Below are 18,477 nucleotides of genomic sequence, written 5' to 3'. Positions count from 1 at the left end.
TAGATGAAGTTAAGGACTTCTTTTGCTTTGGAAGTAAAGTAACTCATTTTGGCAGAAGCAAAGACAACACAAAAAGTGGACTAGAACCAGTGAAGATAGCATTTTTATCCAAAAGAAGTCTACTGGTATCAAACATAGGCCATTATTTTGAAGAAGAACTTTCTGAGAATGAACATTTGGAGCACAGCATTGAAGGGTAGTGAAACATGGACTGTGTGAAAACCAAAGGAGAAGAGAAATTTCTGAAATCCCTGAAACATGGTGCTACAGAAGAATGACAAGAGAAGGAATGAGAATGTTCTGCACAGAATCAATGGGGAAAGAAACATGTGGAAAAGATGAGGAGGAATAACAGTATGATAGAATATGTGCCAAGACACCAGGGAATAACTTGCATATTCCTTGAAGCATGGTAAAAATTGTAGGGGATGACAGAGATTGTAATATATCCAATAAGTAAATGAGGACATTGGATGTGAGTGCTGCTCTGAGGTGATGATGCTAGTGTAGGGGAGGAGTCTGTGGTAGCCCGTATCATACCAGTCAGATGATGACAGATAGAGGGAGGGGGTGGATGGGGGGGGGGGGGGGAGGAATGTCATCTAAAATCTGACCGGGATTGGGGACACAAATGAGATGTCACTTGTGTATAAAGTTATTCTCAAAGCAGCCTGGGATTTGGTACATTGTATATTTTATTACAAAATTGTTGGAGGGGAAACAGTGACTGAAATAGTAATGACCTAAAGGTTTTGACTGATAAGACTTTGACTCTACAGCGGAGTTTGTGCTGTTCCAAAATTTACTGACAGACACAAACTGTATGATGGAACTGGACTAGAACTTAGAACCTTAACTTTCATGGTCGTTGACAACTGAGCTATCCAGACACAATTCCTGACCTTCCCTCATGGCTTCAGTAGTCTCTTCTTCTTTTCGAACTTCACAGAAGCCCTCTTGTTTGTGTTGCTGGACTAGCAGTCCTGTAAGAAAGAATATCATTGCAAAATGGCACAGCCATAGCCTAGGTATTACTTCTAGAATGAATTTTTTCTCTGTTTCAAAACTATCTGGTACAACAGAACCATGTGCCACCTAAGACATTGATGTACAGTTTGGTTTATCACCTATCATTCATTAAAATATGAAAAAAACATACTACACATTTTTTCAGGTTATGGATTTGAAATAACAATAGTATGTGACAGACACCTGCTTGTTGAACATGAGGTTTTATTATATGGAATACATTATTCTGAATGCATTGTTGGTGTTGATAAGTGTAGCTAAAAACTTGGAATTAATAGTCTGGTATTCTTTTTTTTAAATATATGTAGTTGTAGTTTATAGTGATTCATTGGATGTTTTGGTCAACACATTACATTATACAACACCAATAAGTGTTGCATTTCACTACTATGTACACATGCTATTTTTCAAAAGAATTCCTGAACATATTGTGCATTGGTGCATCAAAAGAACAGTCATGAAGAGTATTCTTGTTAGGCTCTAGCAACAATTACTTGTGCAAAATAGAAAGTGAGACATGTACAGAGGAAAAACTCATGTTTTCTTGGTACTACGTGAGGCTGTTTGTGTTACAACTGTATGAAATGCGTTTAGCAATCGACACGAGTACATTGCTTATGACTGCACTGTGTAATGTACTGTACAAAATATGAACTTTTACTACTTTTAAAAATCTTAGCAATTTGATGTTCGTTGCCAACATAATACCACTAATATCAATAGAATGTACTGACCAAAACATAAACAGTTGGCAATGACAGGCTGCGAGTCCAGAGTCTCCCTCTCATTCATTTGTTCATCTCCTGTTGGAAATGTTACACTAAGTCACTGATATGAGATTAAATCTGCATCACTGTCACATTCTAGTTTAAAGCCTAGGGGCTTAAGCACCATAAAAATGTCTTTCATCATCCACTCCAGTAAACATCACACGTTACTGTCTATCACTCAGTGAGCCACAAAATCTGCCAATCAGCTCTTTCCAGAGTCATCTTCATTCCTTTCACCATTGCTACAGCTGCCATTTCTGTTGTTGCTGTTATGATTGACAACACCTGTGTTGTTGTTATTGCAGGTTATTGTGTTGTTGTTGAGAGAGGAAAGTACATGTGGATACAGGTTGCTGAGCACACACACTTCCATGGGGCGCTGTGCCGGCAGCCCCATGTCCGGAAGCGGCTTCTTGTACAGCGACCGTGCCCATATGCTGAGGATGACCATCTCACCAAGCATCAGAGAGTTGTACACCACTGGAACAGGGTAGCACAGTTTCTTGTATCAGAATTTTGCTCCTGCAGACTTAAGAATAATTCTTGTTGATCAAAGATTGTTATGGAAATGGAAAAAATGCTGTACTTGGAATTCCCATTCCACTGTTAGAAAACGTAACTTACACCATACTCAAGACAAACAATTGCTTTGTGTGAAAAGGCAGATTTATTTATAGATAACCATTTAAAAACTTGTACAAGTGTGGGCAAATGTTGTGGTCCACTATGAATGGAAAACTAGGCATAGAAAATACAGAAAGCATAAAATGTGGAAAACCTTGAATTATGACCAAAAAATTTACATTTTGAGGAATTATTGAGATGTCATTCAACATTAAGTAAGAAAGTGAGTAATTTGTTCCTGTAAACACTTTGTAAAATTACTGTAATGTTTTGAAGTTAGTTTTGATTACATTGTTCTAATACCAATGTAGCGTACTAATTGTTAAAAATATTTATGTAATGACATGCAGCAAAATACTGGGTTAATGCATAAGTTCATAGCATTTTCCAATAATTTTAATAAACACAATGGAGACTTTAGTCACAAATAGGGTTGCCATAATCTCGGAATCCAAAACCAGGACAAAACTTACGGCCACCGTAGCCGATCAAAGGAAATAAGAGGAATAAGGAGTCCTCGTGCCCATAAGCTAAGGGAAATGTGCATTTAATTAATGATCCAGAGTTTAGGAAGGACTACTTCATTAAGAAAGCATTTATTACAAAAAATAAGAATATGCATTACATTATTCAGTACACGAAGTTCTATTGTTATCATTTGAGCTTTTCTTATACCAACCTTATTTCTCAGAACCTTGAATAGATGAAAGGAACTTAATCTGGTTCTCAATCAGTTTATGAAATTCACTGCAACTTACATTTTTCATATTGTACTGTATTTGCATCATTGCATTAACTGATTTTACTGTTAACCTATTCCTTTCTTCTGTCCATTGAGAATTCATGAGGGAAAAGACTCTCTCTACATTGGCATTATGACTGGGAATGGAGAAATAAAATTCCACAATAACATATTGATGCTTCTTTGACAGCAATTTTTGAAATTACCGGAAGTTAACTTCAAATCCAGCAAATATCGTGGACATTTGCCTTTTCGGTCCGGACGTTTTCATTTACCCTAAAATCGCAGACTGTCCGTGAAATCTGTGGCATATGGCAACCCTAGTCACAAATAATACATTCTCCTTCAACATGGACAACAGTCTGTGAATTTTGATTCTGTGAAAATAGAAATCACATGGTTTTCAAGTGAAGAATTTGTCAAGCCATGTTCAGAGTGCTTTTTCATCTGTAAAGGGAGCTCCTTGAAGATTGTTCAATCAAAAGCGGAAAAGATGAAAATCAGAGGGTGCAAGATCAGGTGAATAAAGTGGTTGTAGAATGACTTCCCAACCCAACTCCTGTATAGAGTCTTTTGTCAGTGTAGCATAGTACAGGTGGGTGTTATCATAAAGTAGCGTCACTTCACACAGTATTCCTGGTTGTTGTTCTTGGATTGTGTGTGCAAGAAGCAGTTGTTAACAGTAAGTGTCAGTAGTTATGGTTACACCTCAAGGAAGTAATTTGTAGTACATCACACCCTCACTGTTCCACATCTTAATCTACATTTATACTCTGAAAACCACCAGGAAGTGAATTGCAGAGAGTAGATCCAATTCCACCAGTTAATAGGGTTTCTTCCTGTTGTGGCGTAACAAGCTAGTCACGCCACACTGAGGAGGAAGCCGAAAGGCACGCGTACACACACGCCGACTGGCGTCAAGTCTGGAACAGGATAAGTTATGACTGCTATAAAGAAAATACGTAGCTTTTGGAATATACTTAACTTTTAATGCTTCCTTTGGTACATCTCTCTTGACTATACAAATGAGACTCTTAAGATACATGCACTGTGACAATTGGCGCCTTGCTAAGTTGTAGCCATTTACTTAGCTGCAGGCTATTCTGTCTCTCGGCAAATGAGAGCAAAGGCTTCGTCAGTATAGTCGCTAGCAACGTCGTCGTACAACTGGGGCGAGTTCTCGTACGTCTCTCGAGACCTGCCGTGTGGTGGCGCTCGGTCTGCGATCACACAGTGGCGACACGCGGGTCCGACATGTACTAATGGACTGCGGCCGATTTAAGCTACCACCTAGCAAGTGTGGTGTCTGGCAGTGACACCACACTTCCCATTTCATTACACATATGGAGCATGGGAAGAATGATTGATTGAATGCCTCTGTGCATGCAGTAATTATTCTGATCCTATCCTCATGATCCCTATGTACTACATTGTAGTATACTTCTAGATTCATTATTGAATGTCAGTTCTTGAAACTTTACTCCTAGATTTTCTCAGAATACTTTATGCATATCATCAAAAGTCTTCCAGTTCAGTTCCTTCAGTACCTCTGTTACTCTCTCCAATGGGTTAAAAAAACCTGTGAACATTCATGCTGGTATCTGTTCAATATCATCTGTTAGTCCTAGTTGGTACAGATCCTACACATTTGAGAAATTTCTAGAACCGGTTGCATGAGTGATTTGTAAGCAATGTAATTTGTAGATAATCTCCTTTGTAGAGACTTCCCCAGTATTCTACCAATAAACCAAAGTCTAGCATCTGCTTTATCTAAAGTATTACACTCAGGTATTTGTACGAGTTGGGCAATAGCAACAGTGAATCACTGATATTATAATCATAGGGAACTATATTTTTCTATCTTGTGAAGTGTACGTTATACATTCCTGAACGTTTAATACAAGTTGCCAATCTTTGCATCTCTCTGCAATCTTATCAAGAGCTGACTGAATATTTATGCAGCTTCTTCCAGACAGTACATCATTACACAACACTGCATCATCTACAGAATTTCTGAGGTTACTATTGTCAGCAAGGTCATTAATATTCAACAGGAGCAACAAAGTCTCAACACACTTCCCTGGGACACACCCAAAGTTACTTCTACATCTGATGATGACTCTCCATTCGAGATAACATGCTGTGTATTCTCTACCAAAAAGTCCTCAATCTAGTCACTCATTTCTCTTGATACTCCATATGATTGCACTTTTGACACTAAGTATAGGTGTGGTATTGAATCAAATGGTTTTTGGAAATCAAGAAATACTACTCTACCTGACTGCCTTGATCCACATCATGTGAGCGATATTAGCGATGAGTAAATTGGGGTCCACATGATAAATGTTTTTGGAAGCCATGCTGGTTGGCATTGAGGAGGTCATTCTGTTCCAGATACCTCGTTATGTTTGAGCTCAGAATATGTTCTAAGATTCTGCAACAAATTGATTTCGAGGATTTTGGATGGTAGTTCTGTGGATCACTTCTACTACCCTTCTTGTCGATGGGTGTGACCTGTGCTTTTTTTTTGAAGAAATGGACATGGTTTTTTGCTTGAGGGATCTATGACATTTAGATGAAGGTCTAATTCAAGTGCAAATTCAGTACAGAATCTGACAGGGATTCCATCAGGCTGTGGAGCTTTATTCAGTTTCAATGATTTGAGATGTTTCTCAACACCACTAACATTAATACTTATTTCGCCGGCCGCGGTGGTCTAGCGGTTCTGGCGCTGCAGTCCAGAGCCGCGGGTCTGCTATGGTCGCAGGTTCGAATCCTGCCTCGGGCATGGGTGTGTGTGATGTCCTTAGGTTAGTTAGGTTTAAGTAGTTCTAAGTTCCAGGGGACTTATGACCTAAGATGTTGAGTCCCATAGTGCTCAGAGCCATTTTTGAAATACTTATTTCATTCATCTTTTCAGTGGTACAAGGATTTAATTGGGGCAATTCTCCTGGGTTCCCTTTGTAAAGGAGCATTTGAAAACAGAGTTAAGCATTTCAGCCTTTACTTTGTTACCCTCAATTTCAGTTCCTGTCTCATTTGCTAGGGATTTTACACCAAGTTTGGTGCCACTACCGCCTTTACATACAATCAGAATTTTGTTTGGGTTTTATGAAATATTATTTGACAATATTCTGCTAAAGTAGTCATTGAAAATGTCAAGCATTGCTCTCTTGACAGCTTTATTCAGCCTCTCTCTATCTATAGCACTGCGCTTTCTTTTACACCTACTATGCAGTAATCCCTGTTTCTTTAGAAGTATTGATACAGTGACTGTATGCCATGGAGGTTCTCTTCCATTATGAACTGTTCTACTGAATACATATCTATCCAGTCCATGGTCAACTATTCTTTTAAACTTGAGCCACAGTGGATCTGCACAGGTCTTTGTATGGGGAGTTGCTGTTTTGTTTGGGCTCAACCATTCCTTTCTTTCCATTATGTTAGCATAAAGTCACCATTTGTCGACACCAGTAGTGATGCAGGATGGGAATGGTCGGTGATGTTCATGAGCAACTGGTGACAATCAAGCAGAAATGCAAGTGGCTTAGAGCATGTGGTACCCATTTTTGAACCTTCCCCATTACATGAAAATATTGCATGATGATGGAATGATCTCAGTGCACCACATTTGTCAGCTTTTGAGTACACTGTCATGGATGATTGTGGATTAATGCATTTAAATGATCTTCATTAAACCCTGAAGTCTTCCTGTACATGGAGGATCACTAATGTCAAAATGATCCTCTGTAAAATGAGAAAAAACCATTTTCTTGCCTTGCTCTGTCCAGTAGCATTATCCCCATACATGGCCTAAATGTTTCTGGTTGCCTCTGCTGCTGTCACCCCTCTACTGAACTCAAACAGAAGAATACATGTGATTACTCTACTTGGCACTCCATTATCTAGCATCCACAGTTCCACTCACTATCTCCAAATGACAATATGCAAACAAAAATTGCAACTGTGAACTACAAATAAAGAAATGACAATCGATAAATAAACCCATAACAACTTGTATGCCAACATGCAAAATCAAAATGATACGAATTTATGCAGTCAACCTAATAAATTTGAGTACTAGGCCATATCATTATAAAACACTAAAGCAACTAAATTGCCACTCAGAAGAGAACCTCTGCAAAGTCCATTAAATGCTGGCAATTTAGTTGCTTTGATGTTTTGTAATGACACTTGCCAAGGAAGCCTATGAACTTATTTCACAAAGAACTGTTTTTAAATGTGTTTTTGGGGGAGGACAATAGTAGGCTGTGAAACAAACACATTCTTAACATATAAGAAGTGTGATTTTCTTAAATTAAAACCTGAAGACCATTATCAATAAGCACTGAGACAAGTATTATTTTTTCTCTTGCTTTGATTAACACGTTGAGAAAAGTGTGCAGAAAATGGGAAGATTTGGCATTCTATTGTTGTAATCCAACCCTACAACTTAGAGTTCATGTGGTGTGAGAAACACATAACAAGTACTGTGATAGTAATAAGTGATGATAATGCAACACTCTTCTTTGGATCTTCACTATTTCCTCCTTCAATCCTATTTGGTATTGATACCAGACTAAAGAGCAATATTCCAGTATTGGTCAAATGAGGGTTTTGTAAGCTACCTCCTTTGTGGGCAGTGAGTTGTTACCTCCTACATTATTTATATTCCACTAGAACTTTCCACACCATAATATGTAACAATATATGTCATAACTATAAATGCTATAAATTAATTACAGGAGCTATAAAAACTGTAAGAAATCATGTATCTTATTTTAGTAAGAACACCCAGTGTAACAATCACTGACAACAACCATAAAATGCACACTAGTGGTCAAAAGTTTTCTGTGACCTATCACAACTATGGCTGTATCATTAAAACAGGGTTTCCATTTTGAACATTCTATCATATCCTCATTCTGATAGTGAGACAAGCATAAACAGATACAGGCCAAGTGCCTCAGTCGTGCATTTGAGTGGTTGTTTGTCTAGAGGGGCACTGACGAGTTTCCACAACAACAATGAGGTGACTTTCCATTCGAATAAGCCTCATTCCTTCTGCTGTCTGTGCCATAATCAGTTCACAATATTTTACAGTGCATAGTGTGCATCTAACAGTGTGTTTATATACTTGATGGGCTTCAAACCGTATTATCTCTTAATAGGGTGGATGCATGTGATTGGAATTGAAAAATGTGCTGTAATTGTAGCTCTGCATCTACAAGGCTACTCTAGTAAGACAAGATGATGAAGCCTAATCTACAGCGGTGAGTACACTGCAGTGATAAAGCAAACTGATACCATTGCAAGTGTTCGTGGTCTGGAAGACTTCGAGTAACATCATACATGGAAGATCACTTCATATGAGTACAGAGTAAATGTCAGGGGGACTCTTAATGCACCTGAAACTTGCAAGGAAGTAAATAGTAAGTGAGCAGCTCCAATCTCTGTCTCAACAGTGCAACAGCATCTCTGAACGAGATTTAAAGGGTGTGCAGCAGCCAAAAAACCATTGAGCAATGGGCACAGCAACATAAAAACTGGAGCATGCGGCAATGGTCCAAGGTGTTATTCAATGACAAATCTAAATTTTAAATGCTCAGAAGCCACTGCTGAATGTTTATTCATCAACTTTGTGGATAACATGTGTAAAGTCAGTGTGTGATACCAATGGCGAAGTTTGGTGGAGCATCGGTCTTGGTGTGGGGATGTTTTGCAGGTGATAAAGTCAGCTATCTAGTGAGAATTAATGGAGCATGAAAGAAGGAATTATATTAAAGGATACTGATCAACAATGCAGTTCTATTGACAAGCTACTTTGTGGGGAACTGAAGAATATGAGCTGGCCGCTGTGGCTGAGCGGTTTTTTTTTTGTGGTTTTAGGGCACACAACGTCAACGGTCATTAGCGCCCAGACTACTTTAGGAATGCACCGCGAGTCACAAGTTTAAAACAGCAACAAAACGGAGAACACGATGAAAGACATACTGACAGGCATAGGATTAAAAAGGAAAACAACATAATCAAATGTCCTTTGAGAGGGTTGTCAAATTGATAAAATGAAGAACGCGAGCAGCTGCTCGTGGGTCATCCGCTAAAATGGCTTCTACAGTACATGGCAGGCCAATATCGAGACGTAGGGTGTTAAAATTCGGACACGACGTTAAAATGTGGCGGACCGTCAGCAATTGCCCACATGGGCAGAACGGCGCCGGCGTAGCCGTCAGCAGTGGCGATGGCTGAACCGGCAGTGGCCAATTCGCAACCGGGCCAAAACTACCTCCTCCCGCCGAGAAGGGCGTGAGGACGACGTCCAAGCCACGGGTAGAGCTTTCAAGGCCCGAAGCTTGTTGTCTGAAAGTGCAGCCCAATCGGCATGCCACAGCGAGACAATGCGCCGACAAATTACCCTGCTACAATCTGACGATGGGACACCACAAGAAGCTGTCCGAGGCTGGAGGACCGCAGCCTTGGCCGCGGCATCTGCAGCTTCGTTCCCAGGGATACCGACATGGCCAGGAATCCACATAAAGCTAACCGGAGAACCGACGTCCACCAGCTGCTGAAGAGAGCGTTGGATCCGGTGCACGAAAGGGTGAACCGGGTACGGATCACCGAGGCTCTGGATAGCGCTCAGGGAATCGGAGCAGATGACATATGCAGAATGTCGGTGGCGGCAGATGTAAAGGACAGCCTGGTAGAGGGCAAAGAGCTCAGCTGTGAAGACCGAACAATGGCCATGGAGCCGATATTGGAAACTTTGTGCCCCGACAATAAAAGAACACCCGACCCCGTCATTGGTCTTAGAGCCATCTGTATAAATGAAGGTCGTATTAATGAACTTCGAACGAAGTTCGACAAAACGGGAGTGGTAGACTGAATCGGGGGTAACCTCCTTCGGGAGTGAGCAGAGGTCAAGGTGGACGCGAACCTGAGCCTGGAGCCAAGGTGGCGTGTGGCTCTCGCCCACTCGAAAGGTGGCAGGGAGTGAAAAATGAAGGTGTTGAAGGAGGCGACGAAAGCGAACTCCAGGGGGTAGCAGGGCGGAGACATACAACCCGTATTGACTGTCGAGAGAGTCATCAAAAAAGGAACGATAAGATGGGTGGTCAGGCATTGCCAGTAGCCGACAGGCATACCGACAAAGCAGTATATCGCGCCGGTAGGTGAGTGGCAACTCACCAGCGTCAGCATGAAGACTCTCGACGGGACTAGTATAAAACGCTCCGATCGCAAGTCGTAAACCCCGATGTTGTATGGAGTTGAGGCGGCGTAAGATGGATGGCCGTGCAGAGGAGTATACGAAGCTCCCATAATCCAGCTTGGAGCGGACGATCGACCGATATAGGCGAAGGAGGACGGTTCGATCCGCTCCCCACGACATACCACTGAGAACACGGAGGACATTGAGAGAACGGGTACAACGGGCAGCCAAATAAGACACATGTGGAGACCAACTAAGTTTCCTGTCAAATGTAAGACCTAAAAATTTTGTTGTCTCCGCGAATGGGAGAGCAACGGGACCAAGTCGTAAAGACGGTGGGAGAAATTCTTTGTAGCGCCAGAAGTTAATACAGACCGTCTTCTCGGCAGAAAAACGGAAGCCATTGGCGACACTCCACGAGTAAAGACGGTCAAGAGAACGCTGAAGACAGCGCTCCAGGAAACACGTACGCTGCGCGCTGCAATAGATGGTAAAATCGTCCACGAAAAGGGAGCCTGATACATCAGCTGGGAGGCAATCCATTATTGGATTGATCGCTATGGCGAAGAGAGCGACGCTCAAAACTGAGCCCTGTGGTACCCCATTCTCCTGGCGAAAGGTGTCTGACAGGACAGAACCCACACGTACCCTGAACTGTCGATCCATTAAAAAGGAACGAATAAAAAGAGGGAGGCGACCGCGAAGACCCCATGTATGCATGGTGCGGAGAATGCCCGCCCTCCAACAGGTGTCGTAAGCCTTCTCCAAATCGAAGAACACAGCCGCGGTCGGGCGCTTCCGCAAGAAGTTATTCATAATGAAGGTCGACAAGGTAACCAGATGGTCAACAGCAGAGCGGCGCCTACGAAATCCACATTGTACATTGGTAAGTAGGCGTCGAGACTCGAGCAGCCAAACCAATCGAGAGTTAACCATTCGCTCCATCACTTTACAGACACAGCTGGTAAGCGAGATGGGTCGATAACTGGAGGGCAAGTGCTTGTCCTTCCCCGGCTTAGGAATCGGGACAACAATAGACTCGCGCCAGCATGCGGGAACATGTCCCTCAATCCAGATGCGATTGTAAGTACGAAGAAGAAAACCTTTACCCGCAGGAGAAAGGTTCTTCAGCATCTGAATATGAATAGAATCAGGCCCTGGAGCGGAGGACCGTGATCGGCCAAGTGCGGTTTCGAGTTCCCGCATGGTGAATGGGGCATTATAACTTTCACGATTCGAGGAGCGGAAGTTAGGTGGCCTAGCCTCCTCTGCCTGTTTGCGGGGGAGGAAGGCAGGGTGGTAATGAGCGGAGCTCGAAACCTCTGCGAAAAAGCGGCCGAAGGCATTGGAGACAGCCTCAGGGGCCACAAGGACGTCATTCGCGACCGTCAAGCCAGAAACTGGTGAGTGGACCTTAGTGCCAGATAGCCGGCGCAGGCTACCCCAGACAACAGAAGAAGGAGTAAAACTGTTGAAGGTGCTTGTGAAAGCAGCCCAGCTGGCTTTCTTGCTTTCTTTAATAATACGACGACACTGTGCACGTAATCGTTTATAATTGACACAATTCGCCACTGTAGGGTGGCGTTTAAAGGCGCGTAAAGCACGTCGACGAGCACGTAGAGCGTCTCTACATGCTGCGGTCCACCAGGGGACCGGTACGCGACGTGGAGAAGAAGTAGGGTGAGGGATGGAATATTCAGCAGCAGAGAGAATGACTTCCATGAGGTGTGCGACCTGACTATCGCAGCTTGGGAATGTTTGATCCTGAAAGGTCGCCCTTGAAGAGAAGAGCCCCCAGTCTGCTTTGGAGATGTTCCAACTAGATGAGCAGGGAGAGGGGGTATGCTGCAGGAGATGGACAACACACGGGAAGTGGTCGCTCGAATATGTATCAGAAAGAGCATACCACTCGAACCGGCGTGCAAGTTGGGGAGTACATATAGAGAGATCTAAATGGGAATAGGTGTGAGATGTATCCGAAAGAAAAGTAGGGGCGCCAGTATTGAGGCAGACGAGATTGAGCTGGTTGAAAAGGTCTGCTAACAGGGAGCCCCTCGGGCAGGATGCTGGAGAGCCCCATAGGGGATGGTGGGCATTGAAGTCTCCAGTTAACAAAAATGGTGCAGGTAGCTGAGCAATAAGTTGCATCATGTCTGCCCTGGTAACGGCAGACGACGATGGAGTGTAAACGGTACAAATGGAAAATGTAAAAGTGGGGAGAGTAATGCGGATGGCAACTGCCTGCAGGCCGGTGTGCAACGTGATGGGATCGTAGTAAATATCATCCCGGACCAGCAACATAACCCCTCCATGAGCTGGGATACCTACCACAGGGGGTAGGTCAAAACGCACAGAGGTGTAGTGTGCCAAGGCAATTTGATCGCATGGGCGTAGCTTCGTTTCCTGGAGGGCTACGACGAGCGGACGGTGCAATCGGAGCAGCAACTTCAAGTCCTCTCGGTTGGAGCGAATGCTGCGAATATTCCAGTGAATAAGTGCCATCGTAAGAAAAAAGGAAGATGAAAGAAGGGGTCACCTCGAAGGCCGCTGAGGGCCTGGCTTCGAGCGAGCACTGCCGCCGCTATCAGTAGGCGGACAGTCATCGTCCATTGGGTCTATAGGTTCATCGGCCATCTTGGGAAGATGGCCGGGAGGGGGAGCTTCCTCCGCCGGTGAACGGCCAGATGTTCGGCTACCAGCGGTGTGGCCAGGCGAAAGGGATGACGGCCTGGGGCGGCAACTGCTGGGTGGCGCAGGAGAAGAAATGCGCCGTGGCGGAGAAGGAGAACTGTGCTTCCTATTAGCCTTCTTGGATGGTCGTTTGGTGGAAGTACCGGACGAAGGCTGGGAGGTCGAGGTCCGTAGGAAGTCTGCACGGGACGGTTCCTTCTTGAAGGCCCGTGCATCTGACTTCTGGGTCTTCGTCTTAGCAGAAGCTGATGAAGGGGCTGGTGTCTGTGGGGTGATGGGACGAAGAGGAGACGTCGACCGCGCGATCTTAGCACTGGCCGAACGGACGACCGTGGTGCTGAAGGTCAGATCGCAGGTCTGGGTTGCCACCTCCCTGGTAGTCCGAGGAGAGGCGAGGACAGTACTGTATTTCCCCGCTGGGAGCAGCGTGGGCTTCCTACTAGCCAATAGCTTGCGAGCAGCCGAGGTGGACACTTTCTCTTTGACCCGAATTTCCTGGATACAGCGTTCTTCCTTATAGACAGGACAGTCGCGGGAGGATGCAGCATGGTCACCCTGACAGTTCACACAACGAGGAGACGGAGGTGGACAGTCACCCTCATGGGCATCCCTGCCACAAGTGACACATTTAGCTGCATTGGAACAAGATTGGCGAGTGTGATTGAAACGCTGACACTGGTAGCAGCGCGTAGGTGTCGGGACATAGGGGCGAACAGAAATAACCTCGTAGCCCGCTTTGATGCGCGATGGCAGCTGAACACTATCGAAGGTCAAAAAAAGTGTCCGGGTCGGTACAAGGTCATTGTTGACCTTTTTCATGACCCTATGGACAGCCGTCACGCCCTGCTCAGCGAGGAAAGATTGAATCTCCTCGTCAGTCAAACCGTCGAGGGATCTAGTGTAGACCACACCACGAGACGAATTCAAAGTTCGGTGAGCCTCCACCCGGACAGGGAATGTGTACAGGAGTGTGGCCCGAAGCAGTTTTTGTGCCTGAAAGGCGCTCTCAGTTTCGAGTAATAAGGTACCGTTACGCAACCTGGTACAGGATTTGACAGATCCGGCTATGGCATCGACGCCCTTCTGGATAACGAAAGGGTTGACAGAGGAAAAATCCTTTCCGTCCTCAGATCGAGAAACGACGAGGAACTGTGGGGCAGGCGGTAGTACTTTTGTCACTGGTAGCTGGTCACGTTTCCGTTTTTGGGCAGAAGTCGAGAGAGATGGAGTGAAATCCATTGCGGAGAAATCCCCCATGATTGCCAGCATCTCCGATGGCGCGCTCCTTCCTTGTGGGGACCCTCTCAGAGGGCACTCCCGCCTTAGGTGAATGTTTACACCTCAGGTCACACCTCCCGAGAAACAGACGGAGGGACCAATCGGCATGGTCAGAAGGTATCAGCTCAGGCAATCACCCCTCCCCGGGCCTGGCCTTTACCAGGGGGTACGCGCGTGCCTTACATGTCTACCCAGGGCGGGGAATTACGCGTTACCCCGTCACCGGCTACGCGTGCGAACGCGTGGGTCGGCCTTCAGGCGCGCACAGGGAGGAAGGAAGAAGAGGAAAAAGGGGGGAGAGAGAGAGAGAGAGAGAGAGAGAGAGAGAGAGAGAGAGAGAGAGAGAGAGAGAGAGGACAGTGTCTCAAACGCCGAGGCGGAGACCAGAGAAGGCAAGGAGAAGAAGGCAAGGAGAAGAAGGCAATGAGAAGAAGGCAATGAGAAGGCAAGGAGAAGAAGGCAATGAGAAGGCAAGGAGAAGAAGGCAATGAGAAGGCAAGGAGAAGGCAAGGAGAAGAAGGCAATGAGAAGGCAAGGAGAAGAAGGCAATGAGAAGGCAAGGAGAAGAAGGCAATGAGATTATGCAGGGGAAAGAGTAAGGAAGACAGTGAGGTGGAGAAGAGCAAAGAAAGGAAGCAACCAAAGAAAGGAGGAAACGAGAAGTGAAAAAGCAAAATGACCGCAAAGAGAGGTCGTGGAACCGTCCGTCTCCGGACGCAGGCGCTAACTAACCCCTTGAGGGGGAGGGACTCCTTTTAGTCGCCTCTTACGACAGGCAGGAATACCGCGGGCCTATTCTAACCCCCGAACCCGCAGCGGGGTGGCTGAGCGGTTATAGGCACTTCAGTCTGGAACTGCGCGACCACTACGTCTGTAGGTTTGAATCCTGCCTCGGGCATGGATGTGTGCGATGTCCTTAGGTTAGTTAGGTTTAAGTAGTTCTAAGTCCTAGGGGACTGATGACCTCAGATGTTAAGTTCCATAGTGCTCAGAGCCATTTTTTGAAGAATATGATTTGACCAAGTCAGTCACCTGACTTAAATACCATCTTATGGGATGAACTTGACAGACAGATCAGAAAACTGAGATTATCTAACATTGAAGAGCTATAGAATAATTTACAAATGTATTGGATTGCAGCATCTGCAAACCACTCTAAAATCTTATCGACAGAATGCAAAGAGTTTATACAGCTATTCTGAAGAACACTGAAGAGGCTAAAAACTGAACCATATTGAGTTGTAGTGGATGACTGTAGTCAAAGTGCAGTTACCCATGGAGGTCCAGTGTGGGCTATAATTATCATATGGCAGTGAAACTATGTAGATGTGCTAATGTGGAACCGGTTAATGCTGGAAAAAAATTAGTTCCAATTTTGGCCACCAGGTGCAAATCTGGCACTGTACAGCATCTTGTTGACGTCTCCATTCGTCATATTGAATGAATTGTTTAAGTGATGATTAATAATAAAATCAACATTACACCTTTCTCACTTGTCTGACTTTTTCTGCTGGTGTTCTGTTCCTGATACATTGAACAAGGAAACATTTCTGTACAACTTTCTTGCATTCACAGCACCAGATTTGCACCTGGTGGCCTAAATAGCAACTAATTTTTTTCCAGGGTGAATTGATTCCACATTAACACATTAGTACACAGGGTTATTTGGTAACCGTGATAACGTTATGGAGATGTTTAATAAACTCAAGTGGCAGACTCTGCAAGAGAGGCGCTCTGCATCGCGGTGTAGCTTGCTCGCCAGGTTTCGAGAGGGTGGGTTTCTGGATGAGGAATCAAATATATTGCTTCCCCCTACTTATACCTCCCGAGGAGATCACGAATGTAAAATTAGAGAGATTAGAGCGCGCATGGAGGCTTTCAGACAGTCGTTCTTCCCGCGAACCATATGCGACTGGAACAGGAAAGGGAGGTAATGACAGTGGCACGTAAAGTGCCCTCCGCCACACACCGTTGGGTGGCTTGCGGAGTATAAATGTAGATGTAGACGTAGATGTAGTATACCTACCAAGTTTTGCTGCCATATGATAATTACAGCCCACATAGGACACCTGTAAGTAACTGCACTTTAATCATAGCCATTCAGTATTTAAAGACAGAGGAGAAAATATTTATTTTGTTGGTCTGTTTAGTCTGTATCATTTGTATGTACATTGAAATAAAGTCTATAGCATTTTTCATGGGTGGCCAAAAACTTTTGAGTAGTAGTGTACATTGTACAACTGACGAATAAATAAATGTATCAGACAGTGAGCAAGGGCTTGTCGGACACTCACAGTTGCTGTAGACAGCAGGCGTGATAGGGGGCCGACAAGGCAGCAGCCCCGTCCAGACTGCTGCCCGCGCAGACAGTCCCTGCAGCTTGGCCAGCAGCAATACGAACTGCAATGCGAGGAACTTGGCCTGGGCGCGGTGGCCCGACAGCAGCTCTGCCAGCAGCCGCAGCGTCATCGAGATCCCCCAGATGGCGCACAGGATGGACAGCACGACCACCGGCTGCAGGTACATGTAGTTCACCTGGTACAGGCTCTGCGGGCACACCGACAACCACTCCGTCAGTACAGCAGTCTCACAAAAATACCATTAATCTGGATGATATATTCAAAACAGTGGACCCAATTTAATGAATTTTTACACTACTGGCCATTAAAATTGCTACACCACAAAGATGACGTGCTACAGATGCAAAATTTAACCGACAGGAAGAAGATGCTGTGATATGCAAATGATTAACTTTTCAGAGCATTCACACAAGGGTGGCACTGGTGGCGACACCTGCAACGTGCTGACATGAGGAAAGTTTCCAACCGATTTCTCATACAAAAACAGCAGTTGACCAGTGTTGCCTGGTGAAACGTCGTTGTGGTGCCTTGTGTAAGGAGGAGAAATGCGTACCATTATGTTTTCGACTTTAATAAAGGTCGGATTGTAGCCTATCGCGATTGCAGTTTATCGTATCGCGACATTGGTGCTCGCGTTGGTCGAGATCCAATGACTGTTAGCAGAATATGGAATCGGTGGGTTCAGGAGGGTAATACGGAATGCCGTGCTGAATCCCAACGGCCTCGTATCACTAACAGTCGAGATGGCAGGCATCTTATCTGCATGGCTGTAATGGATCGTGCAGCCACGTCTCGATCCCTGCGTCAACAGATGGGGACGTCTGCAAGACAACAACCATCTGCACGAAAAGTTCAATGATGTTTGCAGCAGCATGGACTATCAGCTCTGAGACCGTGGCTGCGGTGACCCTTGACGCTGCCTCACAGACAGGAGTGCCTGCGATGGTGTACTCAATGACGAACCTGGGTGCACGAATGGCAAAATGGCATATTTTTGGATGAATCAAGGTTCTGTTTACAGCATCATTATGGTCGCATCCATGTTTGTTGACATCACGGTGAATGCACAGTGGAAGCGTGTATTCATCATTGCCATACTGGCATATCACCCGGCATGATGGTATGGGGTGCCACTGGTTACATGTCTCGGTCACCTCTTGTTCGCATTCACGGCTCTTTGAACAGTGGACATTACATTTCAGATGTGTTAAGACCCGCGGCTCGACCCTTCATTCGATTCCTGTGAAACCCTACATTTCAGCAGGATAATGCACGACTGCATGTTGCTGGTCCTTTAGGGCCTTTCTGGATACAGACAATGTTCGACTGCTGCCCTGCCCAGCACATTCTCCAGATCTCTCACCAATTGAAAACATCTGGTCAATGGTGGCCGAGCAACTGGCTCGTCACAATACACCAGTCACTACTCTTGATGAACTGTGGTATCATGTTGAAGCTGCAGGGGCAGCTGTACCTGTACACGCCATCCAAGCTCTGTTTGACTCAATGCCCAGGTGTATCAAGGCCATTATTACGGCCAGAGGTGGTTGTTCTGGGTACTGATTTCTCAGGATATATGCACCCAAACTGCGTGAAAATGTAATCACATGTCAGTTCTAGTATAATATATTTGTCCCATGAATACCCTTTAATCATCTGCATTTCTTCTTGGTGTAGCAATTTTTGTGGCCAGTAGTGTATTTCATGAAATATAAATCCGACATGAATAATCTACACTCAGGAACACTGAAAATAATGCCCCCAAAGGAAAGG

General features: G+C 44.8%; 1 protein-coding gene across 2 annotated transcripts in view; it reads right to left on the bottom strand.

Moving 5' to 3' along the window:
* Positions 1-621: 621 nt before the first annotated feature.
* The window catches only part of LOC126210209 (organic solute transporter alpha-like protein), a 340,980-nt gene continuing 323,124 nt past the window's right edge, over positions 622-18,477 (bottom strand). For both annotated transcript variants that reach the window (XM_049939388.1, XM_049939389.1), the window contains exons 6-7: positions 16,639-16,891; positions 622-2,279 (exon numbers count right to left, since the gene is read on the bottom strand). In XM_049939388.1, the coding sequence (XP_049795345.1) occupies positions 2,002-2,279; positions 16,639-16,891 (531 nt within the window). In that variant the 3' untranslated portion in view covers positions 622-2,001. The remainder of the gene's footprint in view (positions 2,280-16,638; positions 16,892-18,477) is intronic.

Source organism: Schistocerca nitens, chromosome 10 (assembly GCF_023898315.1).
Source record: "Schistocerca nitens isolate TAMUIC-IGC-003100 chromosome 10, iqSchNite1.1, whole genome shotgun sequence".
NCBI lineage: Eukaryota > Metazoa > Arthropoda > Insecta > Orthoptera > Acrididae > Schistocerca > Schistocerca nitens.
This window is presented reverse-complemented; position numbering and strand designations above follow the sequence as displayed.